Source organism: Carcharodon carcharias, chromosome 11 (assembly GCF_017639515.1).
Source record: "Carcharodon carcharias isolate sCarCar2 chromosome 11, sCarCar2.pri, whole genome shotgun sequence".
NCBI lineage: Eukaryota > Metazoa > Chordata > Chondrichthyes > Lamniformes > Lamnidae > Carcharodon > Carcharodon carcharias.
The window spans coordinates 147,606,459-147,631,697 of record NC_054477.1 but is presented as its reverse complement, the minus strand read 5'-3'; the positions used below and the strand labels follow the sequence as shown (position 1 = coordinate 147,631,697).

General features: G+C 40.6%; 1 protein-coding gene across 5 annotated transcripts; it reads right to left on the bottom strand.

Annotated features, from left to right (window-relative positions):
* Positions 1-745: 745 nt before the first annotated feature.
* Positions 746-22,904, bottom strand: obi1 (ORC ubiquitin ligase 1). 5 transcript variants are annotated; one of them, XM_041199472.1, is made up of 6 exons: positions 22,754-22,904; positions 21,343-21,478; positions 17,995-18,086; positions 17,233-17,484; positions 10,514-10,602; positions 746-3,903 (listed from the first exon to the last, which is right to left on the bottom strand). In XM_041199472.1, the coding sequence occupies exons 1-6, from the start codon at positions 22,835-22,837 to the stop codon at positions 2,391-2,393; spliced, it is 2,166 nt and encodes a 721-aa protein (XP_041055406.1). In that variant the 5' UTR covers positions 22,838-22,904; the 3' UTR covers positions 746-2,390. The 5 variants fall into 5 exon arrangements, with proteins under 5 accessions (XP_041055406.1, XP_041055407.1, XP_041055404.1 ...); XM_041199473.1 differs by having other exon boundaries at positions 21,343-21,421; positions 22,754-22,891; XM_041199470.1 differs by lacking the exon at positions 22,754-22,904 and adding an exon at positions 22,374-22,529.
* Between the last annotated feature and the right edge of the window lie 2,335 nt (positions 22,905-25,239).

The following is a 25,239-nucleotide window of genomic DNA, read 5'->3' as shown; positions in this document are numbered from 1 at the left end:
TAAACTGTTAATATGCTGAGTTTCAATAAAGGAGCAACTAGATTTTGCAGTTGTTACCACTGCATGAACTTAAAACAGTTGATTTCAAAGTTTGCTTGGTACTGTCTTTCTTGGAAATGCTAGTGTGCGAATTTGCAGATTGGTGGAAAATAGACAAAGTTTATCACTCCAAGTGATAAGCATTAAGAATGTTTTAACATCACGCAAGTGTGACATGCAAGACTTAGTCTGACAAAGACGCTGGATTAGCTGCTCAGTTTTAGTTCATTTTGACAGCTGGGTCAAGTGCAGTTGATGGGAATTTTGCATCACTTATCACAGCCTAAACCCAGAAGCAAAGGGATTACACTGCAGCCACAAATGTTGGGAAAGATAGTTTCAATCAAAACCTTTACAGGTTATTGAACTGTGTAACATGCAGTATAGAGGACATGTTAATATGACTATTGGTGTTAGTATCTTGCTGTGTCTTTTTGCTTCTCTGTATTTACCTTTTAAATAAATCTACTGGTTTTAGCATGAACCCGCCAAAATGGGATCTTTTGAAATATAAGATAACATGGTGAGCACCTGTGATATCCTGTAATTAAGGGCTAACAACATAGTGGCATGCTATACCACTCATAGCAAAGATCCACGGAGCAGCTAGCAAAGGGACTTTTGATGCGCTTATGGGAACTGCCTCTTTGCCATAAACACAAAATGAAAGAACTGAAAGAAAACCTGACCTGAAACATGACAGTGATGACATGTTTGAAGACCTTTATTGGATGAACAGCATGTCACAGTTGAAAATGGAATTTTTCCCTCACTTTTCATCTACTGTTGAAGACATGTACAGGAAATGACATGCACAGGAAATAACAAACATTATGTCTACAAAAATACATTTCTCAAGCACAAGACAACAAATCACAAATAAACATCTTAAGTTTTTTTCTTAAATATTTTCACATGATGCTTTAAACGATCAACCAAAAAGTAAAACCCAGACTGCATAGCAACACATTCATTCTGATTTCATTGGGGAAAAGGGAATTTAGCAGATCACATCTTTATTCATTGCTCTACCGGAAGAATCTACTTTATAAAAATAAATTAAAATAGACTCCTTATATTCCAGAATCTCTAAGCACAGAGTTTTGCACAAAGAGTAAATTATACTCTCCCCTTCCTTCCCTTAGGGTACACAATTCATGCAGCTACCATTAGCAGGTGGGTTTCGGGTGCCCTTAACAGTTACCAACACCACTTCATGTCAGCTGACTGATGGGTGAAGCAACCTCAAAGTCACATTACTCAAAGTAAAGCCCTTTGTTCCGTGAGCACCCTTTCCAATAAGCCCTTTGAAAAGTTGATTGAATCAACAGATGTTAGCATTTTAAGTTCATTCACGATTAAGCTCAAAACTGCATACAAAAGGATGTCTGCAGCATTATTGCATCAGTGGGCCATTCTCCATTTAGCAAAGTGTTCCAAACCATTACTGCTTTTTAAAGAATCATACTCTCTAAAGCATTGGTCAGATGTGATGGGTAGATTAAGCATCATCACATTCTTTACGCTCTTGGAATCAGAACAAACTCAGTTGGGTGTTACATTCAAAAGAGTTGATTGACCCACAAAGGAATTTTTTTAATAATAAAATTTACCAGATTTAAAATTGTAACTTTTAGCTGCCAACTTGAAGATATACTGTTGGCAGTTTTCCAACTCCACTAGTGACTTGAATACAAAATGAATGAGCACAAGAATTTTATCAATGTGCTCATTTCTCTCCCAGTTCTTTAGTATTTGATCATCATTTAAATTTCAGCTGCAGTGTGCAAAAGCACAAATATCCCACCTTTATAAACTGGAGCTCAACTACATTTTCTCAACTATTTTCGACATATACCATCTAAGCTTTCGCTACTGCATTTGTTCTTCTTCACTTGCCTTCACTGCAACGACCTTCTAGTTTCATTAGCCATTTAAGTAAATTTGTACTCCAGTTTTAAACTAAACAGTTCTCCTTGCTTATTGGCACCCTAATAATGGAAAAGATCTACTGCTGGATAAATATGGTATCAGAAACAAAGTCAAGTCTCAGGAATGTGTGTTGCTTAATAGTTAAATTGTGTTTGACACACTAGACCAAACATTTTGCTTCTGCACTCCCCAGGAACGTGATTTTCTGCGCATTTAATGAGAGGCAAATTATAGGCTGTTGAACGCAGAAGCAAAAAACCTGTATCCACTGGGTTTTGTTCGGCTGCATAATTAACTGTGCTGGCTAAATAATACTTCATAAGATGGCACTCATAACAAAGGAGGAAAATTATGAAGGTGATCAGATGGCTTCAAAATTCCACAGAGGAAAAATTTCTAACTACAATAAAGGTTTCAAATCAGAAATCATTTTTTGATGACTTAGAGGGACTGGATAACTCTTCACCATAACACTGTGGCTTTCGTTTACTAGTCTGGCATCTGTTGGTTGCTTCCAGCATTTTTTCATTTTCAGGTACTAAACAGCTGTTCCACAAAGATGGTTTCTTATGCTGGAGGCCAGATAGTTCAGAACTTACTGAAAGAAAAGGGGAACTAAAGCTACCCTGGAAAGAAGTTTTCTCTTCTGAAGATAATGATTCTTTTATGTTTAAAGCAACAGGAGGCACTATGGGCTTGGAAACCACACTTCGCTCATCGTTATTTGCAATCATATCCCTGGTATCTGAGGTAGAAGCATGCGGCTGGTTTTGACGCATTTTCTGCTCTAATCTTTTTTCAGCTTCATTCAAAAGTTCGGTGCACTGCGCTAGATCCGCTGTCAAAGACATGTCAAGGTCAGAAAGGTCTTCGGATATCAGACAGCACTGAGGGTTTCTAAGGTTCTCAGTCTCATCTAACATGAAGTCCAGCTCAGATATCTTTTCTCGGTAGGCTGCATCCATTGAGGTCTCACTGGATGTTCTTGAACGTACAGTGCCGCACTCAGGGAAACAAGGACCTTCAGTAACTGGGCTACTGATCAAGTTTGGCCTTTTGGCCTCTAATTTGACCAGGGGATCTTCAACTTGAGAAGTCTGCAGGTTTTTCTTTAGAGTGCTTTTAAGGGCACTTTCAGTCGGGTTAGGTTGACAAGAATCCCAAAATATCAGGCTATTGGAGGAGGTGAATTCTGCATTCTGCTTACTATTGCAATCAACATTTTGCACTGCAGAACACATGTTTCTCCAACCAGCACCATCAAAACAAAGTTTTCTGAAGTGGGTCAGCTTCTTTCTTCGAGTTCTTTTTTTCATCAGGGGACTTACTTCATCATCTGTGCTCTGTAGGTGGAGAGCACCAAGTGATGTGGATGGAGTACAAGGACTAGGGAGTTCAAATTGTATCTCACTTTCATCCGCAGGTCGAGTGCGTCCACCTTCCTTCTCCTCAGTCTTCTGGAACAAATGCAAAGCATCGTTCTCAACATCAGCTGTTGTTAGAAGTCCATTATCAGCAAGGGCCTGGCTTACTGGCACCGAATCAGACACTGTTCCACGTAAATTTTGCTGATGAGAGAAGTTAAAAGAGGTTGATACTGCACCATCTAACTGGTTGACTAACGGCTGCTTAATATTACTGAGGCTTCTCCTCATGGCTACTATCCTGTTCTCCTTGAGGTCATTACAATGTTTCCATAATTGTTCGCTGCTTCCATTTTCTCCATCCTGTAGAGAAGCAGGTGGCAAAACCGGACTGAATTTCCCATCTTTGTTCTCTTTTTCCTCCCTCTTTCCCTTCAGTTGTTCAATCTGGAACTCCATATCTTCTATGTACTTGTCACTCCGTTCCAATGCCCTTTTTAGACGATTCATCTCACGTTCGTACTGTTCCACCTTCGACTGAAGGGCAGCCACTGTGAACCTCCCAAATCTGAAACCATACAGAATGAATAGAAACATGACTTGAAAACAAGAACGATTTGGTGAGCATCTAGTTCTGAGCTAATCTCCTTGACCCAGGACCTCCAGTGAAAAAGCAAAGTGTCTAATTGGGTACTGTTGTCTACAGTCTATTAAAAAAAAAATCAGTGAAGTCATTATTGCTACCATTCCATGAAATAACTGGCATCCTCATATTTAGTGACTACAAGATTTATGAAAATTGGACCTTTGGCCAAATATGAGAGCTCAGACAATTTAACTGAGGAGGGCATATATTCGATTTAAAAAAAAAGTCAAAAAAGAAAATCAGAAGATTGGATTAACGGGGAAATCTAGCATCTACATTTGTATCCAGCAAAACTGTCCCTCCGCCAACCATAGAGCTTCTATGTCATATGAGTTAGGAAAGTTCATCAGAGTATGTTTTTTTTGACTTTAATATTGAGTAGAAGAGGTATTTTGTGGATGAAAATTCAAGAAATAAGGCTATTTTGAAGCATTTTTTTCTAATTACAGAATTGATAATAAAGAGTGATCTATAAGTAAAGCATTAAAAGTCTTGCAGCATAATTCATGATCATCATTTTCTTCTGAAGTTAAATATGCATTTCAATTTTCCACTTAACTAGTCACATTTTAGTTGCAGTGTTCTCTTAGCTTAGGTTAATGGTCATTAATTGCACGTTCCTTCAACAAACAATTGCTGCTTTAAAATGTGGTTTATAAGTCAGGCTTATTAGTCTACTTCTCAAGCAGGGCTCAAAAACTCTTACTAAGAGCATTGCAAATGACTGGCATATTGTTTCACAGTAAATTGATAAAAGCCTACTTTCCTAATTGAAGGGATGGGAACACCACCCACAAAATGAGTTCCTTATTCAATGCATTAATGCTTCTTTGCAATCAACTTGACTGATAATTAAGGAGTTGCTGGGAGGTCATTTCTGAAAACTGAAATGATTATTAAATTTAAACAATTATTTCAGGGTGTACATCAAAAGGTGAGAATGCCCCATTAAAAAAAAAAAATCACTCATTACCCCAAATATTTCGTAAGAGGTTTTGCATCTTTTACATACCATAGGGGTATAGCCTGGCTTGATAAGTTCTGGGAAAACCTCTGCATACAGATATAAATGTCTCGATGATGCTTTAGATACCCAGCTCTGGCTTCTTACTTCTGTGTTTATATAAAGTGCCATTCAGCCAATTCATTTTGACCAAAGCCAAACAAACTTTTGCACTAAAATCACCAAAATTATATCCTGCAGGGATGGAGGGCTGGGACTATGGAGGGTGTACAGAATGAAGACAACTCTACAAGGTGGGTAACTACCCTTCATTTTCTTTCTACATTGTTCACAAACTAAAGCAGAATGACAAAATATTAAAGCTTTAGGGGTGCGGTCTTGATGTAGAAGCCACTGCATTAGGTCTCTGGAGTAATCAGTTAAAGGCACTGTCAAGTGCTGCAGCTAAATCTAGAGAGTAATTGCTGTATATATACGAGGGTTGTTTCATTTAGCAGCCTTACAATATTTGTTATGAAGTGAAAAGCACTGGAGAGATGCAAAGAAGCAGCAGAACAGGTGCAGGATATATTCACTTATCCATTTGGCAATCTGCTCCATCATCACCAATTTGCCTTAGGCCCTCATAATATAGGAAACAAATGGTCAAGACTGTCCAAATTGCCAAATTGCATTGTGTACCTTGGGACTCCACAGGCATTGACACAATGGAACTGGAAATTTCCTGGCCCCGTGGATACAGGCGTTGAGGGAGGGGGAGAGTGGGAGTGGGAAAATAGGGGAGTCGACGCATCGGGACAACTTCCTGCCACTGGAAGTTTCCCAGGGTGGGTGGCGAACTGGGTTGGTTACCTGCATCTGAAAAGTTTCCCCACTGTGGACAGGAGCATGGGTCTCATTGTTGCTGCCATGTCCTGGGATTGTCTTGCTCAGAAAATCAAGTTGGCCATGTACTCTATCCTGTAATTTCCTGGTATATACACCAGGGAAGGATGCTAGATTCACAACATTTTCCTCAAACCTTCTTAAATGGAGCCTGATAGTCTCAAAAAATTAACACAAGTAAACATAGCATGCACAGAGATCATATCTGTATGCAAAAACATTACCCATTCTTCAGAATGGAAAGCTCAAATTATAGTCTAGAAAACTTCCCAGTGTCACTTAAATGGGTATTTAAGGTTTATTTTGATGATCCACGAGGAAGTATAGTCCAAAAGATCACTGTCAACCAGTATCAATTTTTATCTGACTGTACAGTCCTGGACAGTGTAAAGAACTTTGAGCTGAGAGCTCCCTTTCAGAGTGCAGTCTCATGTTACTGAATCTATAATAAACTCCTAAAAATGGGGTAGGTGTAATTTGCCAGAATTCAAACAGCATTCTTACCAATGATCTCATGATGCAAAATAAGACTCCCACATTGTGCAGCATGAATGGCTACTGGCCAGTGCATTTATCATGTCCACGTCATCAGACACTGGTGAGTCTCATTAACTGAAGTTGTCAAAACTTCGGCATGTGGTGCTGGTGTTTTCTCAGCACAGATTCCTATTCACCAGTACTACTCTTACCATCGGAGGTTCGCTGTACTTATAACAGTTCTGAATAATGCTGAAAACATAGTGCAATTGTTCCTTACAGATAGCAACAGAAGGCTATTCAGTCCCTTGTGCCCTTTTCACCATTCCATTAGATCATGGCTGATTTGTAACTCAACTCCATTTACCTATCTTAGTTCCATATCCCTTGATACCCTAACCAAAACCAACGCTTGTCGGATGTCTTCAAAACATCTCTTGAAGAGATCAAACATCCCCACTGAGTCCCTGGCTTATGGCCAAACAAAATGGAGATGATTCATTCAGGAAGGCACCAAACATATCAAGAGACTTCATCAGGAACCTGCAGAGGTAAAGTCAAGGCGTTGGAGTGAGCGCACAAACCTCCAAACAACTCATCTACCTGACCCTTCAAGCACTACCTGCCCTGGGGTAGAGTCTGCAGATCATGTTCTAGACTCATCAGCCATCTCGGAACCCATCAAACTGGAGTGAAAGCAAGCCATCTTTGATCACGAGGGACTGCCTAACAATAAAAGATACCTTTACCAGCAATTATCTATCCACTTTCAATCCTGAAAGCTGCATTTGTCCCAGCATCCACAGCCTTTAGAAAAACAGAATTCCTGATTTCTACTATCGTGTATGTGACAACGTGCTTCCTGATTTCCCCCCTCAATATCTTAATGTCCCCTTATTTGTGTTTGCCCCAGAGGAAATAGCTTTACCTATCTACCTCTTTTTAAACACCATGATCAAATCACCTTCAACCTTCTATACTTACGGCATCCTTAGCAAATTTGCACAATATTTAAAATGGTCTGTAAATGCTGATGCAGACATGCTAACTAAACTATGAAGACACAATTTGTTTGGATGCTGACACTGCATTGCATAGAACAAAATCCAAAGAGGATACTTATGGCCTTAGCTCAGTTAAGGCACACACTGATCAACAAGAATATTCCATGCCACTTGCATGCTAATTATTATTTGTTTTTGGCGGCTTCACTTATTTTCTATTCAGCCATCTATAGTGTCACCATTCAGACTAACACATAGCTTTTCTTTTGTAAGCTTGTCCTGAAGAAGACAACTTAGTATAATATTCATTAGCCAGTGACAATCACTGCAGACAACTCAAGTCTACTGGGAAATACAAGGCAGAAAAGCAGGTCAGGTAAATTAACAGAAAATCTGTCCAATCCAAACCATGCCTTAAGGAGGACGTAGGCTTTATTCCAAACTTTTGATGGGGGATATGATGTGAAGCGGAAAGAGCCATTAGCTGAGAAAAAACAACTGGTACAATGGGCAGGCCCTTTATTCAACATAGGGGTAAGAGAGGACAGCTGGGATTAAAGCTATTGGTACAATGGGCAGGTCCTTTATACAATGCAGGGGGAAGAGAGGACATGTAGTGCTGCCAATTCTTCCAAGTCATGACTATTTTTGCGAGTGTAGTCAGTGCATAGTTTTGCCAGAATTTAGCTATAATCCTGTAATGCAGGAGTGCAGAAAGTATGGCAATAGCTGTCAGGTAATGTGTCAAGGCCTTTGAATTGCTTCCTATGCTTCACTTATTGGTTAAGCAAATTCACTGGGCTGTCATATCATGCAACAGCTGGGAAGAGCATGGCCCAGTTTCCAGATATCAGAGGAATCTCTGTGCGCACATAAAACATTAGTTAAAAATTTGCTTTGCTGATAATTGGGAATACAGATTTCAGTGCTCCAGCTAAGGAGCTAATGGGCTGAGGACCAGCCCAAGTGGGATGAGCTATGCAAGTATAAAATGCCATGGATGATAACTAGCTATCATACCATAATTTTATACACTTTACGGCTATGTTTATGTTCAGAGAGCAAAATAGGAAATACCCTGTATTTGAAGCCACAAAACAAGGGAAATCAGGTAGCACACTATCATTTTATTGTAAATTCAGAATAATCTCATGGATGAAAACCTTCCCGCTCCATTGGCTGCAAAAGTTTCTGTGTGAGCTAACTAGAAATTAATTTGTTTTTATGGGTTGTAGGTCACCAACAAAAGAAACTAGACTTAATTGGGCACTAATAATCTCATCGAAAGGGTGAATAAGTCACTGGCCTGGAATTATTCAACTTAAATCTAAAGCTTTCTAAAAATAATTGTACAAGAACATTTCAGTGAAAAGACCAGGAGCATAGATCTTAGACAGCTTGAATGAAGTAAACTTTATCATACAGATATTTCCACTCTCCAGGACATCATTCTGGGAATTTAGTTGTGTCCCTGCCAAGACATCTATCCGTCCATTGAACAGCTAGAACATTATGGGAAATGCACTCCAGTTTCTGGATATACACTTCAGATGAGGTTCCATAATGGCAGTGCAGATCTGTAGAAATATTTTTTTATTCATTCGTGGGACGTAGGCATCACTGGCTGGGCCAGCATTTATTGCTCATCCCTAATTGCCCTCATTCAGAGGGCATTTAAGAATCAACCACATTGCTGTGGATCTGGAATCACGTGTAGGTCAGACCAGATAAGGACAGCAGATTTCCTTCCCTAAAGGACATTAGTGAACCAGTTGGGTTTTTACGACAATTGGCAATGGTTTCATAGTCATCATTAGACTTTTAATTTCAGATTTTTATTGAATTCAAATTCCACCATCTACCATGGTGGGATTCGAACATGGGTCCCCAGAGCATTACCCTGAGTCTCTAGATTACCAGTCCAGTGGCAATACCACTACAGCACCGCCTCCCCATGAGCTTTAGCTTGCATACAATTTTTTTGTAACATCTGACAACTAGTGCTTTCTAGTAAAGTCAAAAAAGCAGTCAACTGAACACATTGAGTAACAGTGGTCAGCAGGTTAACTGCAATGTGTACAGAACCTGAACTTTAAGAATCTCCAATCTCAGTTACAAGTTTGTGATCAGGAATCCAAAGAAGGTCCTCTAATAAATCTGTTGCATAAACATTTTGAGATCATTGGTAGCATTATATTGAGAATTTGAACATTTTAGAGATTACTTTTAATTAAACTTGCCAAACCTTCTTCCACATAAAGTTGTTCCATCATTGTTGAGCTGCATACCTCCATTTTACCTTAAGTTATAAATTTGCCATGCTCAAATCAGTCTTAGCAAGTTAGTTTAAAACCAATTCTTCATTGAGAAAACACTGAAAGTTACCAAACTGAAGTGTTTTGGTTAGGCATATTGCCCACAAATTTTCTTGGGAGTTTTAGCAATCAGGTGAGTGCGATAGAAATTGCTTAGGAACCCCTTATGTTAAGTGTCTACCTGCTTTTGGCTGCACAAGTGTTTCCTGCAGGAGTGGAGTTGGATAGTTCGATAGTCCAACCTCCTCCGTGGTGACATCATGGGAAGGAATGTGACTAGTGTAATGATGCCATTTGGAATTCCCACCAACTTCACCGCCCTTAAATGGTTGTATAATAGCATGAAGCAGGCATGCAGTTTTTGCCAGATTACAGAAGTGGGGACCACCAAATTTGGAATAGTCATTTTACAAGCGGTTTACAACAAGGTAAGCAGCTTACTTGAAAGATAGTCAATTCTTTCACATGCAAAGATTCTTTGGTGGAACACAAGGACACTTGGCATCAGTGGCTGGCCTACAGTACAATTTCCTTACACCTGACCTAGTGGAGTCCCAGTTACTGACAATGTGGAGGCTTTATGCAAAGATCCAATACTGTGGGAATTCTCATGGGTTTTGGAATGCCTAGTGCCAGTGAACTGTAACTCCTAGTTATGATGCTGCACGCCTAAAGAGAATTCAAAGTCATTAGTTTGAAAATAGTGAATTAACAATTTAAATTCCCTCATTTCCAACTTTCTTGTTTGGACTTAAACTTGTCAAAATATGTTAAATATTTTCAAGATAGTTAATGGTCCATTTTGCTAACAATTTCTATGGGATCAGAGAAAGTAGATAAAGGTCATTGTAACTTGTCTTCTCTTTTAACATAGTAACCGTACATACTTTTGTGGAGATCTACTATCAACCTCAGCCTTCAGATGCAAATTCTCTCTCACAAGATCACCATTTTGAACACGAAGCTTGCAGTTTGCCTGAGGAAGAGAAAAAAAAATGTTCGAAGGCTTCAAAAGGTTATTATGGATGCTCAAAGGGGTCTATTAAAGAAGAGTTTTGAGCTAAACAGTTCAATATCAGAAAAAAAATTACCACTTCAAAGCCAATGCCAAGCACACCTTTCTAAATATTTAACACTCAATGTGCCAGTAACCAAGGGACAAGGGGCACTTTTAAGAGAGACTCAAAAAAAATCACCATTTTAATTTGAACTAATTAGATTTTACAAATGAATATTTTACAGCAAGATGCAGAATATATTTTTCATGCTCTATTGATGGGCTGAGAGCCAGTAGCTAGGCATTAAGGGAATGCTCTAATGGTAAAATCATGTTTCTTGTACAACGACCTGATTTGTGAGTAGTACGTAATGACAATGCCCATACATCAACAGAATCGTTCCTCGGCAGCTATTAAGAAAGGGGGAAAAGCATTAATTTAGGCTTCGTGTCACATTAGACTGAACTTTTTGCCCAAGGGCAATCCCTGAAATGTAAACACAAGTTACACGACAGACAACCACCTTCCTTCATAAAAAGAGCAGATGATATGTAAAGGGTTTCTCAAAAGAAGCAGCGTGTTCTAGATTTTATTCTGACGGTGCATCAAGTCTGGCTTAAATCCCAGCATTTCTTTTCTGGGCCAAAGATTAGCTACAAAACAATACTATGGCATGGCCTCCTTTAGACTGTCAGTATTGTTAACATCTTGGGTGGATTCTCAGCATGTCACATTTAGTTAGAAAGGAACTATAATTAAAATAGTTAACATCGATTGATTTTTTGAATTTTTAAAAAAATAGTTCTTTACTGGGTGGCACAAATTAGGTGGAAAAGTGAACTTGACTACAATTATTGTGACTGGTTCAGCAACCAGGTAATTCCAACTGTTTGCATTTTAATGCCGTTACCCATCACTTTTTGGCATAGCATCTTCTTTCAGACAGTACCCTAAATAATAACCTCAACAAAGAAAAAAAAAAGGTTACAAGAAGCACATTCACCAATCTGGAGGGAAAATATCAGGAAGGCAAAAGCAATAATGATCCAAACAGAACAGCCATGTGAACTAATCAAACCTGCGAAAAGTCAAACATAACTCAAAATTCAAAAACAGAATGCTTCAAATGCACAAACTCAAGCAGTCACCATTTGAGGAGGAGTGTAATGCTTGCAATCCAGTAACATACTGTAGGTTTTCAATAAAAGTTGATGGGGCATCCAGTTTTCATCAACAGAACCAGATTTAAACAGCACAAATTACTCATTTTTTTGAGGAAGCTCTAATGCTTACTTCGTAATAGAAGCTTATAGGATTGTGCACCAGCAGTTTGCATGTTGAGAAATGCTATTAATCCTGGCTTTCCTGGAAGCCGGACCTTGGCACCAAGGATTTTCTGCATCTTAAAACCACAATGCTATAAAAAGAGAGACTAAGAGAGGTCAAGACTATTCACATTAGAACAAGAAGTGACAGAGGGGAGATTTTATATTCATGAAGAGAAATCGATGTAGAGTGGATGTGGAAAATCTTTGCAAACCAAAGGACAATCAGGGGAAATAATAAGCTACAGTAAATGTTCTAAATACAATTTAAGTAACCTCTGCACTCATGGGAGTTCTGAAGTGAAGATACACAGTGCCACCTGGCGCATCCAAATTTGACTCTATTGAAATGTTCAACGAGCAAATTATTTTCTAATTTTCAATAAGTTCTACAGGGATACAAGCTAGCTGCTGAGGCAGAGCCAGGAAAAGAAAGTTGAACATGGGCCTGTGCAGGTACTAAGCAAGGAGCTAACCAATACAGTGAATTAGGCTAATTGGATAGTTCTTTCAGCGAGCTGGCAGGGGGTATGATGGGCTGAATTGCCTCTTTCTGTGCCTTGTGATTCTATGATAATAGCTGAATTTTGCACTAGTAATAACGGTGAAACTGTGGTCATTTGTCTCATTATTCCTCTGATTACAGCAACTTCCAGAATCTGCACATGCGCAGTTAAACATGGAAATCCAGGAATTGTTGTCAATGATTCTACACTTCTGCGTTTTTTAGATCCCCCCACAAGACTTCAGTCATTAAACTGGCAAGAACTTTCACTTTTAAACTCTTAGTCTCAGTTCTACATTCTTAGTCTCACTTCGAAAACCCTTCAAAAAATATCTTGTCACATTAAGTATAATTGGGCTTTTAAATGAAAGAGTAATTTGTTGAATATCAAATTCCTCAATAAGAAATTCCACATTTTTTAAAAAAGATAATATTTTATCTTCTATTTTCATCCCAAGTTTTATGTCCTAATCATTTATTTTGCCACTTGTAAAAATATTTAATTAAAAGTGCAGGAATGTAAACTTCCTCACTTGCTGTTGGTGAGAATACTTCAATGTGATTGGCTGCTTATCTTGCTCGACAGCTACACTGCTACTTGATGCCTGGAGATTTGGCTCCTCATTCAAATAGTCAGTGAGAAAGTGCAAATCCACACCAGAGAAATCACTAGATCTGTGTGGGCAATGGTCTTGGAGGCAGACATTTCTGGAGATTGTGTTTCCGAGATATGTGCAGTTATTTACAGTCTTCAGCGTTGTGTCACTGACAGTTATGGTAGGTGGGGTTTAGTTCGAATTTCTTGGAGGAGTATAGGGCATAGCATCAGGAGGAGACCATTCAGCCCTTCAAGCCTGCTGCACCATTCAATATTATGGTTGATCTGGCTGTGCCTCAACTTCACTTTGCTGTCTGCCACCCATAATCCTCGACTCCCTTGCCTTTTAAAAGTCTGTCTAACTCTGCCTTGAAAAAATTCAATGACTCAGCCTCCACTGCTCTCTGGGGAAGAGAATTCCACATACTAATGACCCTTTGAGAGAAAATTTCTCATTTCCATCTTAAATGGTATCTCGATCGTCCTTAAGCTGAAAATTAGCCCGTAGTTAACAGCCGCTTTTGAGAAACAGACCATGATCCTTTGAAGGTTATGCTCCCAGCATAACACAAGGGCACAGCCATCGGCAAACAGTAATTTGCATTTTATCATCTCCGAGACCTTATTGAGGATTTCAATCGTCTCAGGTTGCAGAGATTGTCATTTGTTCTGAATTGGATTGATATCCCATCAACATTTCCATCAATGCCCCAAAAAGCATGGCAGCAGAGAATACACTAAAGAGTACAGGGACCATGACACATCCCTGTTTCACACCACTAGTTATGTCAAAGGGGTCAGCATATTCATCAGTTGGCAATTTCAGCTGTTGTTCCATTGTGAAACTGCTGTATCAGATTTACAATTCCACAAGGGCATCGAAGCTTGGCTAAGGCTTTCCACAAGGCTTCTCTACTTAGTGTCAAGATGGTGCTACTTCAGCACTGATTGCAAAATCCAGTTCATTATGATTAAATGGCCTCCATTAGTAATCTCAGCAAAGGTTCTTCAATGATTTTTAATTATTTTGAGTCCACTAAAAAAATCTGGTTTCACAAAAATAACCAGTCATAAGAGCAAAAAAATCCTGTTATTTTATCTATATACTTACCATAGTTTTATTCAGAGTTACCTCTTACTTAACAAAAGAAAAGTGCATCTGTTCAAACAAAGCTCAAAAAGCAAAATCAAGATGGTGAGGGAGAAAAGTAATGCAACTCCTGTACCTCTACATTCAGCTAATATTGAAGATTCTACAGGCAATGTGTCCTGGTGAACATTAAGAGTTAAATACTACAGGGACTGAATGGTGGTGGGGAGTTTGGGGTGGGTGTGTGTGGGGGGGGGGGGGGGGGGGGGGGGGCAGAGAGATGATCACTTGTCTTTCATTTCAAGAGGGTCATGGATTTAAATACAGGCTGGAATGTTGGGATATTTTCCTCCTCCTTCTGAAAGTGGATGAAAATGAGTTTGCCACCAATTTTACCAAGAAACCTCAGGCTGGCTGGTATGGGACGTAAAAGAGCACAAGGCGCTACTTCCAAATAAAAAAGCAAGTCGAGTCCTGGCACCAACTTTCTTTGGCATATTTTTCTCCATGCTGCTATTGGACGCTTTCAGCGACTCAAATGAGGATATCTAGCTGCACGCCAGAGCTGACATCAACTTGTTCAACTTGGCAAGATTGCACACCTGGACCAAAGTGTCTAAGGCCCTAGTCCGTGAGTTGCTGTTTGCTAATGATGCCGCGCTGGCATCCCACACTGAAGTTCACTTGCTTCAGCTTGTAGTTCGGCTCTGCCGGGCCTGCAAGGAGTTTGGACTGACAATCAGCGTCAGGAAGACCAAAATTAGGAGCCAGGATGTAGAGACTCCACCTTCCATCAACATCGACCTGAGGAGGTTGCCGACAGCTTCACATTCCTTGGATGAACAATTACCAGCAACCTGTCTCTTGATGCTGAAATCAGCACCAGGATGGTTAAGGCCGCATCTGTCATATCAAAGTTGAAAATTCAAGTGTGAACCAACAGCAAACTAACCGAAAATACAAAGTTGCGTGTATACCAGGCTTGTGTTCTCAGCATCTTCTGTTATAGTAGCCAGGCATGGATAACTTATGCAAGAAAAGCGGCTGAACAACTTCGACCTTCGCTGCCTCAGACGAATATTCGCCATCTCCTGGCAAGGCAAGAGTGCCGAATATGGAAGTACACCAGTGTGCAGGGATCCCCAGCATGTTTGCCCTCTTGAGTCAGTGGTGACTCCATTGGCTGGGTCATGGGAGCTGAAAAGATGACAGTCGCAGCCCCAAAGACATGCTCTATGATGAGTTTGCTACTGGCACGAAACCAACAGGTTGCCTACATCTACGATACAAGGATGCCTGTAAGCGAGGCCTCAAGTTGACCAAGCCCAGGGTCGATGAATGGGAAGTCCTCGCTGCTGACCGGAGTGCCTGGAGACAAGCAGCCAGGAAGGGCGTGGAAAAAAAAAGACCAAAGAAACCAGATGGTGGGAAAAAGATCAGTCGGCCTCAAGCCAACACTATTCATCTGTGCCAGCTGTGATAGGGATTGTCACTTTCAAATCGGCCTCCACAGCCACAACAGTCGATGCTCAATCTAGAAGTGACATCCACCCTAGGCGCAAGTCCACCGTCTCCAGAGAGGGATGGATGCCATCATTTCAAAAATGGAAGTGATATGGCCAAATTTTATCCCTCAAATCAACACCACTGAAAGCAGATTACCTGGTTGTCATGGCGGGGTGGGGGGGCGCAAAACCAGAGGCCATCAATATAAGACAAGTCACCAAAAAAATCAAAAAGGAATTTAGAAAATACTTCTTTACCCAGAGAGTGGTGGGAATGTGGAACTCTCCCAAAGGGAGTGAAAAAAAGCAAATAGCACAGATGCCTAAAGAGGGAGCTAATTAAACAAATGATGGGGGAAAGGAATAGAGGTATAGATGAAGAATGACAGGAGGGGGCTTGAATGGAGCACAAATGCTGACATGCATTGCTTGGGCCAATTGGTCTGGCTTTCCTATCTAATGATTACACTGTTATTTGTGGGACCTTGATATATGTAAATTGCCGTCTTCCATTACAACAGTAACTACAATTCAAAATTAACTTCGTTGGTATGTGCTGAGGTTGTGTAAGGAGTTATATAAATGCACGCTCTTTCCTTCCTTCAAAGCAAACTCTAATGGACGATGTGGGGTAGAAAGTCACCTTGGGTGGTATCGTATCCACTGCCAGTTATTCAGTTCCTTTCCAGCTAATGGAATTAAATATAAAGCCCTGTGTATGGTGGGTGGGCAATCCAATGCCACCACTTTTATTCCACACAAGTGCCAGGCATCGACCATGTCCAACAAGAGAAATCTAATCAGCGCCCCTTGACATTCAATGGCATTACCATCGCTGAATCCTCCACTATCAACATCCTGGGAGGGGCGGTTTACGATTGGTCAGAAACTGAATGGGACTAGCCATGTAAGTACTGAGGCTACAAGAACAAGTCAGAGGCTAGAAATCCTGCAGTGAATAACTCACCTGTCTCCTCAAAGCCTGTTCAACATGAACAAGGCTCAGGTCAGGAATGTGTTGGAACACTCTTCATTTGCCTGTTCCAACAGCACTCAAGTTGCTTGACACCATCCAGGAGAAAGCAGCCTGTTTGACTGGCACCCCCATCCACAAATATTCATTCCCTCTACCACCGATGCACAGTGGCAGCAGTGTGTACCACCTACAAGATGCACTGCAGGTACTCACCAAGGTTCCTTAGACAGCACCTTCCAAACCCATAACAGCTTCCATCTAGAAGAACAAGGGCAGCAGACACATGGGAACACCACCACCAGTAAGTTCCCCTCCAAGTCACTCACCATCCTGACTTGGAAATATATCACCATTCCTTCAAAATTGCTGGTTCAAAATCCTGGAACTCATTCTCTAGCAGCACTGTGGGTGTACCTACACCACATGGACTGCAGCGATACAAGGTGGCAGCTCACCACCATCTTCTCAAGAGCAAGTAGGGATGGGCAATAAATGCTGGCCTAGCCAGTGATGCCCACATCCCATGAATGAAACATCTGAGATAAATCTCTAAGCCTCTATTTCTCTCTCCTATACTTCTTCCTGGAGGAACATGTAGAAAATACTTACTTCTTTAAGTTTATCCAAATCAGCTTTTGTTTTCTCGTAGATTTCTGTAGCTGCTTTTAATTTGGCTCTCCATTCTTGCTGGCTGACCAAGTCAGGTACGTCGTCCTGTTCAGTTGTGCTATGCTTCTGGTTATCAGTTTTGCCAGAAGATGACACCGTCATTGGATCAAAGACAGTTTTCAGCTGCGATTCCAGACTCAGGTTTTTGCCACGAAGATCTTCAATTTCTTTCTGCAAGGATTCAATTTCCTCCTAAATACAAAAACATGTTTAAGTACACAGGGATAATCATCAGGAAATTATTCAGAACAACCTTTCCACTTCCAGGCACCCCATGGCTGAAAATTGTCAAGAAAAGGGTCAAGGGCCTTGAAGATTCCAAGAAAGCCAAAGGCGGTTGAGACTAAATTGCCCTTCAACGCGCCAAGACATTGCCCATTCCTCCCTGATTTTGGAACACCTCAATCACTCCTCCCCCACACTGCCAAATCTTGGTTTGGCCATCCGCTACCCCAATTTCTGGAAGCTAGTACTATTCCTCAATGAACCCTCCCCCCATCCTCACAGGATATCAGATGTATAACATACGTTATATACAAATCCAAGTAATGCAGAACCCTCTATTGCTTGCAATATTTTGTCAAAAGTTCAATCTTTCAAGGAACAGTGCATTTTACAATCATTTGTCATCCACTGCTTTTTTCTCCTTCCCCTATTCAGGCCAATACAGAAAAATCTTTGTTCAAAAATAAACACGGTTACCTCATATTCTTTATGTAACAGCTCCAGCCTAGTTTTTCGAAGGTGTCGTTTGACAGATGGACTGTCAGAATTTTCGGTTCCATCTGTCCCACCTGAAAGGAAATTATTTAAAATCAGTAATAAGGTCCCTACAAATTTGTAAATTTGATTCAGAGTTTGTAATCTTCCTTTTCCTTCATATGCCCAAAGAAACTTAGGATTTTCAAATTCTGTTTTAACAACCTGCTTCTACTAAGTTTACATTCAGTGAGATCTGTATGTATTTGTCACTACATTTACCTTATCTGTAATGATATAAAGCAGCAGGTCAAGCAACATTATACCCACCTGAATGAAATCTGCTGGCATTACAACATTTCAGAAGCTTGACAGGCAGCAGTCAAAATAACACTCGAAACATTGCATCACAGAATTTCAGTGCGAACCACTGTGCTGAGGAGACCAGAGTATAGCATGTATATTTAGGTATGATGAAGCCATTGCATCAGCAGTAAACCAGCCTGTTATTAGATGTTGGCCTCTGCTTTATCTGCTTAATTGTGAATCTAGATTTGATTACTTGAAATTTTGATTAGCAAACAAAAAATGGATAGATGCCATTACTGGACAGGTGATCGTAAGTTCATATTCATACTGCATATGCAGTATGTATATGTATTTTAACCATTTGTGTACTTGTTGGCAAGATGTAAAGCCAAGTGTGCAAGTGATTTTTTTGACCATGTGTGTTTTACACCCTTGGTTAGTGTATACTGGTTATCTAAAATGGCGTGTAACATGGGCGAAAACACCAGATTTCAGCATCATGGAAATACCAGTAACATTGTACGGAGACGGGAACTGCCATTATGGTGATTTGGACCAATCAGAATAACTGCTCCAGGACAGCAAAAGAAAGCAAGTTCAACTAATAACAAGTAGCTCCAGCAGGACATGTCATTGAAAAGGTCAAACACAGTTTCCCACCATGTTCTGGATGGAGAGCGAGGGCAGGTCTGGTGCACCTCATTGTTGAGGATATTGACGTGATATTGATGAAGTCGGAGTACTGCTCGCACTGTGGGATGAAATCCTAGATACTGCACCAACAGATGTCTGATATATCCATGCCAAGATTCCAAGCCTTTGGTGAAAGAGAAAGATTGCAAAAGTTTTTTTTTTGCACTAAGTGGTAGATTGTTGTTCAGTAAATACACTTGTGAAGTACATTTACCTTTTTTTATTCATTCATGGGATGTGGGCTTCACTGGCTGGGCCAGCATTTATTGCCCACCCCTAGTTGCCCTTGAGAAGGTGGTGGTGAGCTGTCATCTTGAACCGCTGCAGTCCATGTGGTGTCGATACACCCACAGTGCTGTTAGGGAGGGAGTTCCAGGATTTTGACCCAGCAACAGATAAGGAACGGCACTATATTTCCAAGTCAGGATGGTGAGTGACTTGGAGGGGAACTTCCAGGTGGTGGTGTTGCCATCCATCTGCTGTCCTTGTCCTTCTAGATGGTAGTGGTCATGGGTTTGGAAGGTGTGTGTGTGGCGGTTTCTACTAAAATTAGTGCATGTGGTTAAAACACCACCCCTGTAGCTACACCTATGGCTAGTCAGCAATTTCTATTAGACAACATTGTTTTATCCAAATGTACATTTGTCTCAATTAACTGATTTTGTCAGTTTGTCAACAAAATTGCAGTATAACACCATTCCACATTACTCCCTAAATAACTAGATGCCACCGGGTAAAGTCAGGGCCTATTCTATCAATACGAGGGCAATGTCATGCAGAAATGGCACCAGCATTTCAACAATGGTGTCTTTTTAATTTCTTTCAGCTGTAAAATGATAGGCTTCAGAAGTCAAGGACAACCCTGAAGAAAGTGGTGCTTTGTGGTGCAGGAAGAGGAGAACTAAATTCAACTACATGCAAGTAAAGATAAATACACAGCCCAAAAGCTCTTCCCCTCTTTTGCACAGTCAACAAGTTGCCTGTATTTACTCTAGAAAGCGCAAAATAACTATCTTACCAACAATACTCATCAGTCCTACCTTGTGGGATTCTTACATACACATCAGGTGCATGCAAGAAACACAACTTTTCTGATAAAGTTCACTAGTTTAGTCACCTAATTTTAGTGACCTCTTACCTGCACTGCATCCAGAAAGCTTATTTCAGTCTAAAATATATCCTAAGGTAGGAAGCAGGTATAAGTGGATAACATTTAATATAACTACATCCCTTTTGTTATACAAGGGCAGTACTGCTGATGTTTAGAGTATTCACTATTCTACATGATTTGTTAATTTACAGGAATAATACTCTTAGCAAACCCATAAGAAGTCAGCAAAATTGCAGTATAACACCATTCCATGTTACTCCCTAAATAACTACATGCCACCAGGTAAAGTCAGGGCCTATTCTATCAATATGAGGGCAATGTCATGCAGAAATGGCACCAGCATTTCAACAATGGTGTCATCAAACACTGCACCTCACAGCCATGTATTCTGTCTGAAAATGAATGAGGTGGCATCTGTTTATTGTGTTTGTAATTGCTTTACAACACCCCTTTTCAAATAAGCACCCTTAATAAGCTTACTTACTCTTTGAAAAATGCATGAAAATGTTTACTACTTTGTAAGCACTCTTAATTTTTAGTCTGAATCTTCTGCTACTTAATGCACGTATGAGAATTGCCAAGCTAACTCCTTCCAGATAACCTTTCAATGCTGTGATTCCTTCTTGGATTAATGCCAGAATGGTTTTTAAACTCTGATCCAGACTAAAGGCTTGCTGTGCTGTTCAGCACACCTGCAAGCTCACAGATAGTGAGAGCACCAGTATGTAGAACCTCCTTTTAGGCTGACCTGTCTGGAAGTCAGTAGAATTATTTTTCCTCGACAAAATACATGAAACAAGCCTAGACAGTAAGTCACACAAAACAGTGTGCAAGAGGAGATAGCTTATTTAAACATATTGACCTCCTGCTTGTTCACAATACAACATCAGGCTGGATATGCTTTAAATGCCTGATGCCAAAACTATTGGTCAATTTGTAAGGGGAGCAACTTAAGCGTATTAATGTAGCGATCTGACATGTCACAGTAAGTAATTCAGTGCATTAATCATGAAACTCATCCACATGTTTAGATCGCCAAAGTTTCTACTCCACATGTGCTATCTAGATGTATTTCTAAGTACATCCAAAGTTAAACAAATAAGGATGTTGAGCTCTAGCGGACTATCAGCTTCTAACCTCACAAAGAAACAATGTTTTTAAAACAAACTAAATTAATCTTTTTATAACTGAACTGAGAAAAAGCACCAAGTAATTATGTCACTCTAAAGTAGCCTTACCAAGTACTTCCTTGAAAGGATTTTCAGATGTGATTGGAATTCTACAGGTTGGACATTGGGTGCTGTTTTTCAGCCAAGACTGCAGGCACATGAAGCAGAAGACATGATTGTTTGAACAGATAACTGGCTGACGTACCTAAAACATTTGCAAAGTGAGTATTAATTGAGATTAACATATTCACACAACTGGCTCTTAACAAGTCCCATCACATCTGATATTTAAGTGTAGCAATAGTGTCACATGATGCATTGGTTAGAGACTTGACTCCTATAATGAACTGCAACTACATTACAACTCAACATTCTGCAAAACATATTATTGTCAATCACCTAGTTTTAGTGATCTCTAAGGAAGCGTGTGTACTTTTATAGTTATAGTCACAATTATAGAAATTAAAGTTTCATGAAAAAGAACTGAGCTGCATTGCCTCTTGCTGTACTCAAGGTCTTCGTTTCAAAGTCCCAATTCAGAGACTTTAGCATATTCATTGTTGTTTGTGGAAGTTTACTCTGTGCAAACTGGTTGCCGCGTTTCCTTGATTACAACAATGATTACACTTCAGAAATACTGTAGTATTGGCTGTAAAAATGCTTTGTGATGTCATGAGGTTATGAATGCAAGTCTTCAAGCATACAAGTTTTTAAAAAATATATTTGACTCATACAAGCTTGCCCTGTATAAGCACAAAAAGATATAAAAAGTAACCCTTTGCAAGAATACCCAACCACCTTTTTGTTTGACCAGAGTTTACAAAAATTACAAACAGCAGAGGACAACGTATGCTGAACCTAACAGACGGATATTTTTCCTCCTCATTCAAAAATGTTTGAAAGCGATAAAAAGCAAATGCATGGTACGTATTATATCGAATGAAAAATATACAAAACACAGAAAAAGTTCTGGAAAAAAAGTACGGTATGAAACTCCCTTAAAGTGCTCGCTGACGTGATAAGAGTTACTGAGGTTCGGCTGCCATTAAGCACTTCAGTTTTGACCGTTCAGCGGAATGATGCGGAAGTGAGAATCTAACCCCAAGAAAGGGAGAGTGTTCACGAGTTTCCCTTCCTTTCCGAACTTCCAGCAGCACATTACGTCTGCATTGATTTAAAAAAAAAGAGGAACGGGCTCTTAAAACAGACGAAAAAATAACAAGATGCTGCGTCCCAAATGTCATCATTATTTCCTAAATTGCATTTGACTGGGATGGGGGGGGGAGGGGAGGGGAGGATCCGCCCATGGAGCGGAAAAAAAATGCAGTGGAAAGAAAAGTTTAAAAAGAGGTGGGGGGGGGGGAGGAAAAAAATGCATCATCCCGACTGGTTTGGTTGCAATGAGTGCAAAGAGCCCGCCCGCCTCCCAACGTCCTCCCTGCTCTTTGCACTGACCACCCTGCCCTGTACAGTACAGTACCTTCCCCAGGCAGATCTGACACGAAATGGGCAGGGTGAGGCTCAGTGTAACATTCTGAACGTTCTGCTGCGCCGGCTTCTGCATTGTCTCTGGAATGCCAGCTTGGAGCACGCGGCCCAGGACACCAGGGAAACCCCTGGAGCGCGCACGCGCGCCGATCCTGGCTCCGCCTCCAAACCCCCAGTTTGTTGCAGCAACAACAACAATAAGCCGAGCACACTTTCATGCACCCCGGTGGCGGGCAATAGTAAGTCTGTCTCCGCTCAAGCGCTTTCCTATCTTCATAGCATTAGAGTTGTCAACCCTCCAAGGACTGGTGTGGAGCCTCCAGCAATTGGAGATCAATCTCCAGGGCAGAGAGAGAGAGAGAAAATAAAATAAAATAAAAGCAAAATACGGCGGATGCTGGAAATTAGAAAAGAGCCCTGAGGGACAGTCTTAGGGACTTGAAATATCAGCTCTGTTTCTCTGTCCACAGATGCTGCCAGACCTGCTGAGTTTTTCCAGCATTTTATGTTTTTATTTTAAATCTCCAGGACACAGCTGCATGCAGTCCTGGACACAGAGAAAAAATCAGAGCGATATTAAAAAAAGACAGGGTTCCTTTTCTCATTTTCTTCAAACATTTGTCTTTACCAGATGTAAATATATTGAAAATGGGGCAAAAGTGTTGTTTGGCTGACAGTAAAGCATTATCATTTGCATAATGAGCCTTTGTGCTTTCCAAAGTGTGGTGTAGGAATGCAGTACATCACAAGAATGGCTGTGTTGGCCAACAAATAGCTAGGGCAAGTCATGTGATGAAATCACAGTTGGCAACACCTTCCTTTGCGATATTGCATCCAGAATTCAGAATGGCATCGTTTTGAACATCAGTTTTGACCTTTCTTCCATCATAAGGTCAGAAGTGGGGATGTTCTCTGATGAGTGCACAATGTTCAGCACCATTTGCAACTCCTCAGATATTGAGGCATTCCATGTCCAAATGCAGCAAGAGCTGCACAATATCCAGGCTTGGCTGACATGTGGCAAGTAATATTTGTGCCAGGCAATGACCATCTCCAGCAAGACAGAATCTAGCCATCGCCCCTTGACATTCATGGCATTATCATAGCTGAATCCCCAACTATCAACATCCTGGGGGTCACCATTGACCAGAAACTGAACTGGGCTAGCTATATAAATACTGTGGCTACAAGAGCAGGCCAGAGACTAGGAATCCTGCAACGAGTGACTTACCTCCTGCCTCCCCAAAGCTTGTCCACCATGTACAAGGCACAGGTGAGGAGTGTGATGGAATACTATCCACATGTCTGGATGAGTGCAGCTCCAACAGCACTCAAGAAGCTTGACACCATCCAGGACAAAGCAGCCCACTTGATTGGCACCACATCCACAAACATTCCCTCCCTCCACCACCGACTCACAGTAGCAGCAGTGCGTACCATCTACAATATGCACTGCAGGAATTCACCAAAGCTCCTTAGACAAACCCACAACCAATACCATCTAGAAGGACAAGGGCAGCAGACACACGTGAAAACCACTACCTGGAAGTTCCCCACTCACCATCCTGACTTGGAAATATATTGCCGTTCCTTCACTATCACTGGGTCAAAATCCTGGAACTCCCTCCTTAAGAGCACTGTGAGTGTACCTACACCTACACTAGCCAGAGGCTAGGCCATGAATGAATAAAAAAAAGCTAAACTTTTGCTGCAAAAATCCCTCTCCACGACTCTTGCCCACCCAAGAATTAAAAAGGCATAAAATGCTACGCTTTATATAGAGGGACAGAGTTAAGATGAACCATACATGGAACATCACGAGGAAAAAATTGATGGAATTGCTTTTCTAGAACAGTGGGCCCAACTTAAATAAAAACAGAAAGTGCTAGTAAAACTCAGTAGGCCTGGTAGCATCTGGGGACATCTCTCCACATGCTGTCAGACCTGCTGAGTTTTTCCAGCACTTTCAATTTTTATTTCAGATCTTCAGCATCCGCAGTGTTTTGCTTTTAACCAACTTAAATAACCTGTGCTTAATGTTTCAGGTCAAAGAACTTTCGGCAATCAGAAGTGGAATATAATTTTAAAAAGGCTAATGTAATGTTAGCTGGAATACAAAATGGCAGAAGTTGCAGCTCTGCAGAGCCCTGATTAGACTCCATCTAGATTACTGCATTCAGCTCTCGTTACCACACCTCAGGAAGGATGTATTGGCCTATTGGCTGCAGAACAGATCCACCAGAATGATACTAGGACTAAAAGGATTAAATTAAGGGGACTTGCATTCCCTTGAATTTAGAAAATTAAAGGGTGAACTAATTCAGGTGTTTAAGATAACTAAAGGAGTTAATAGCTGAGGTTTCCTCTGGCAGTCTAGAACATGGTGACATAACCTTAAAGTAAGAGCAACAGGCCATTCAACTGCAACCCAACTGAATGGTTCAAGCGGCTGAATGTCTTACTCTTGTTGCTATCTTC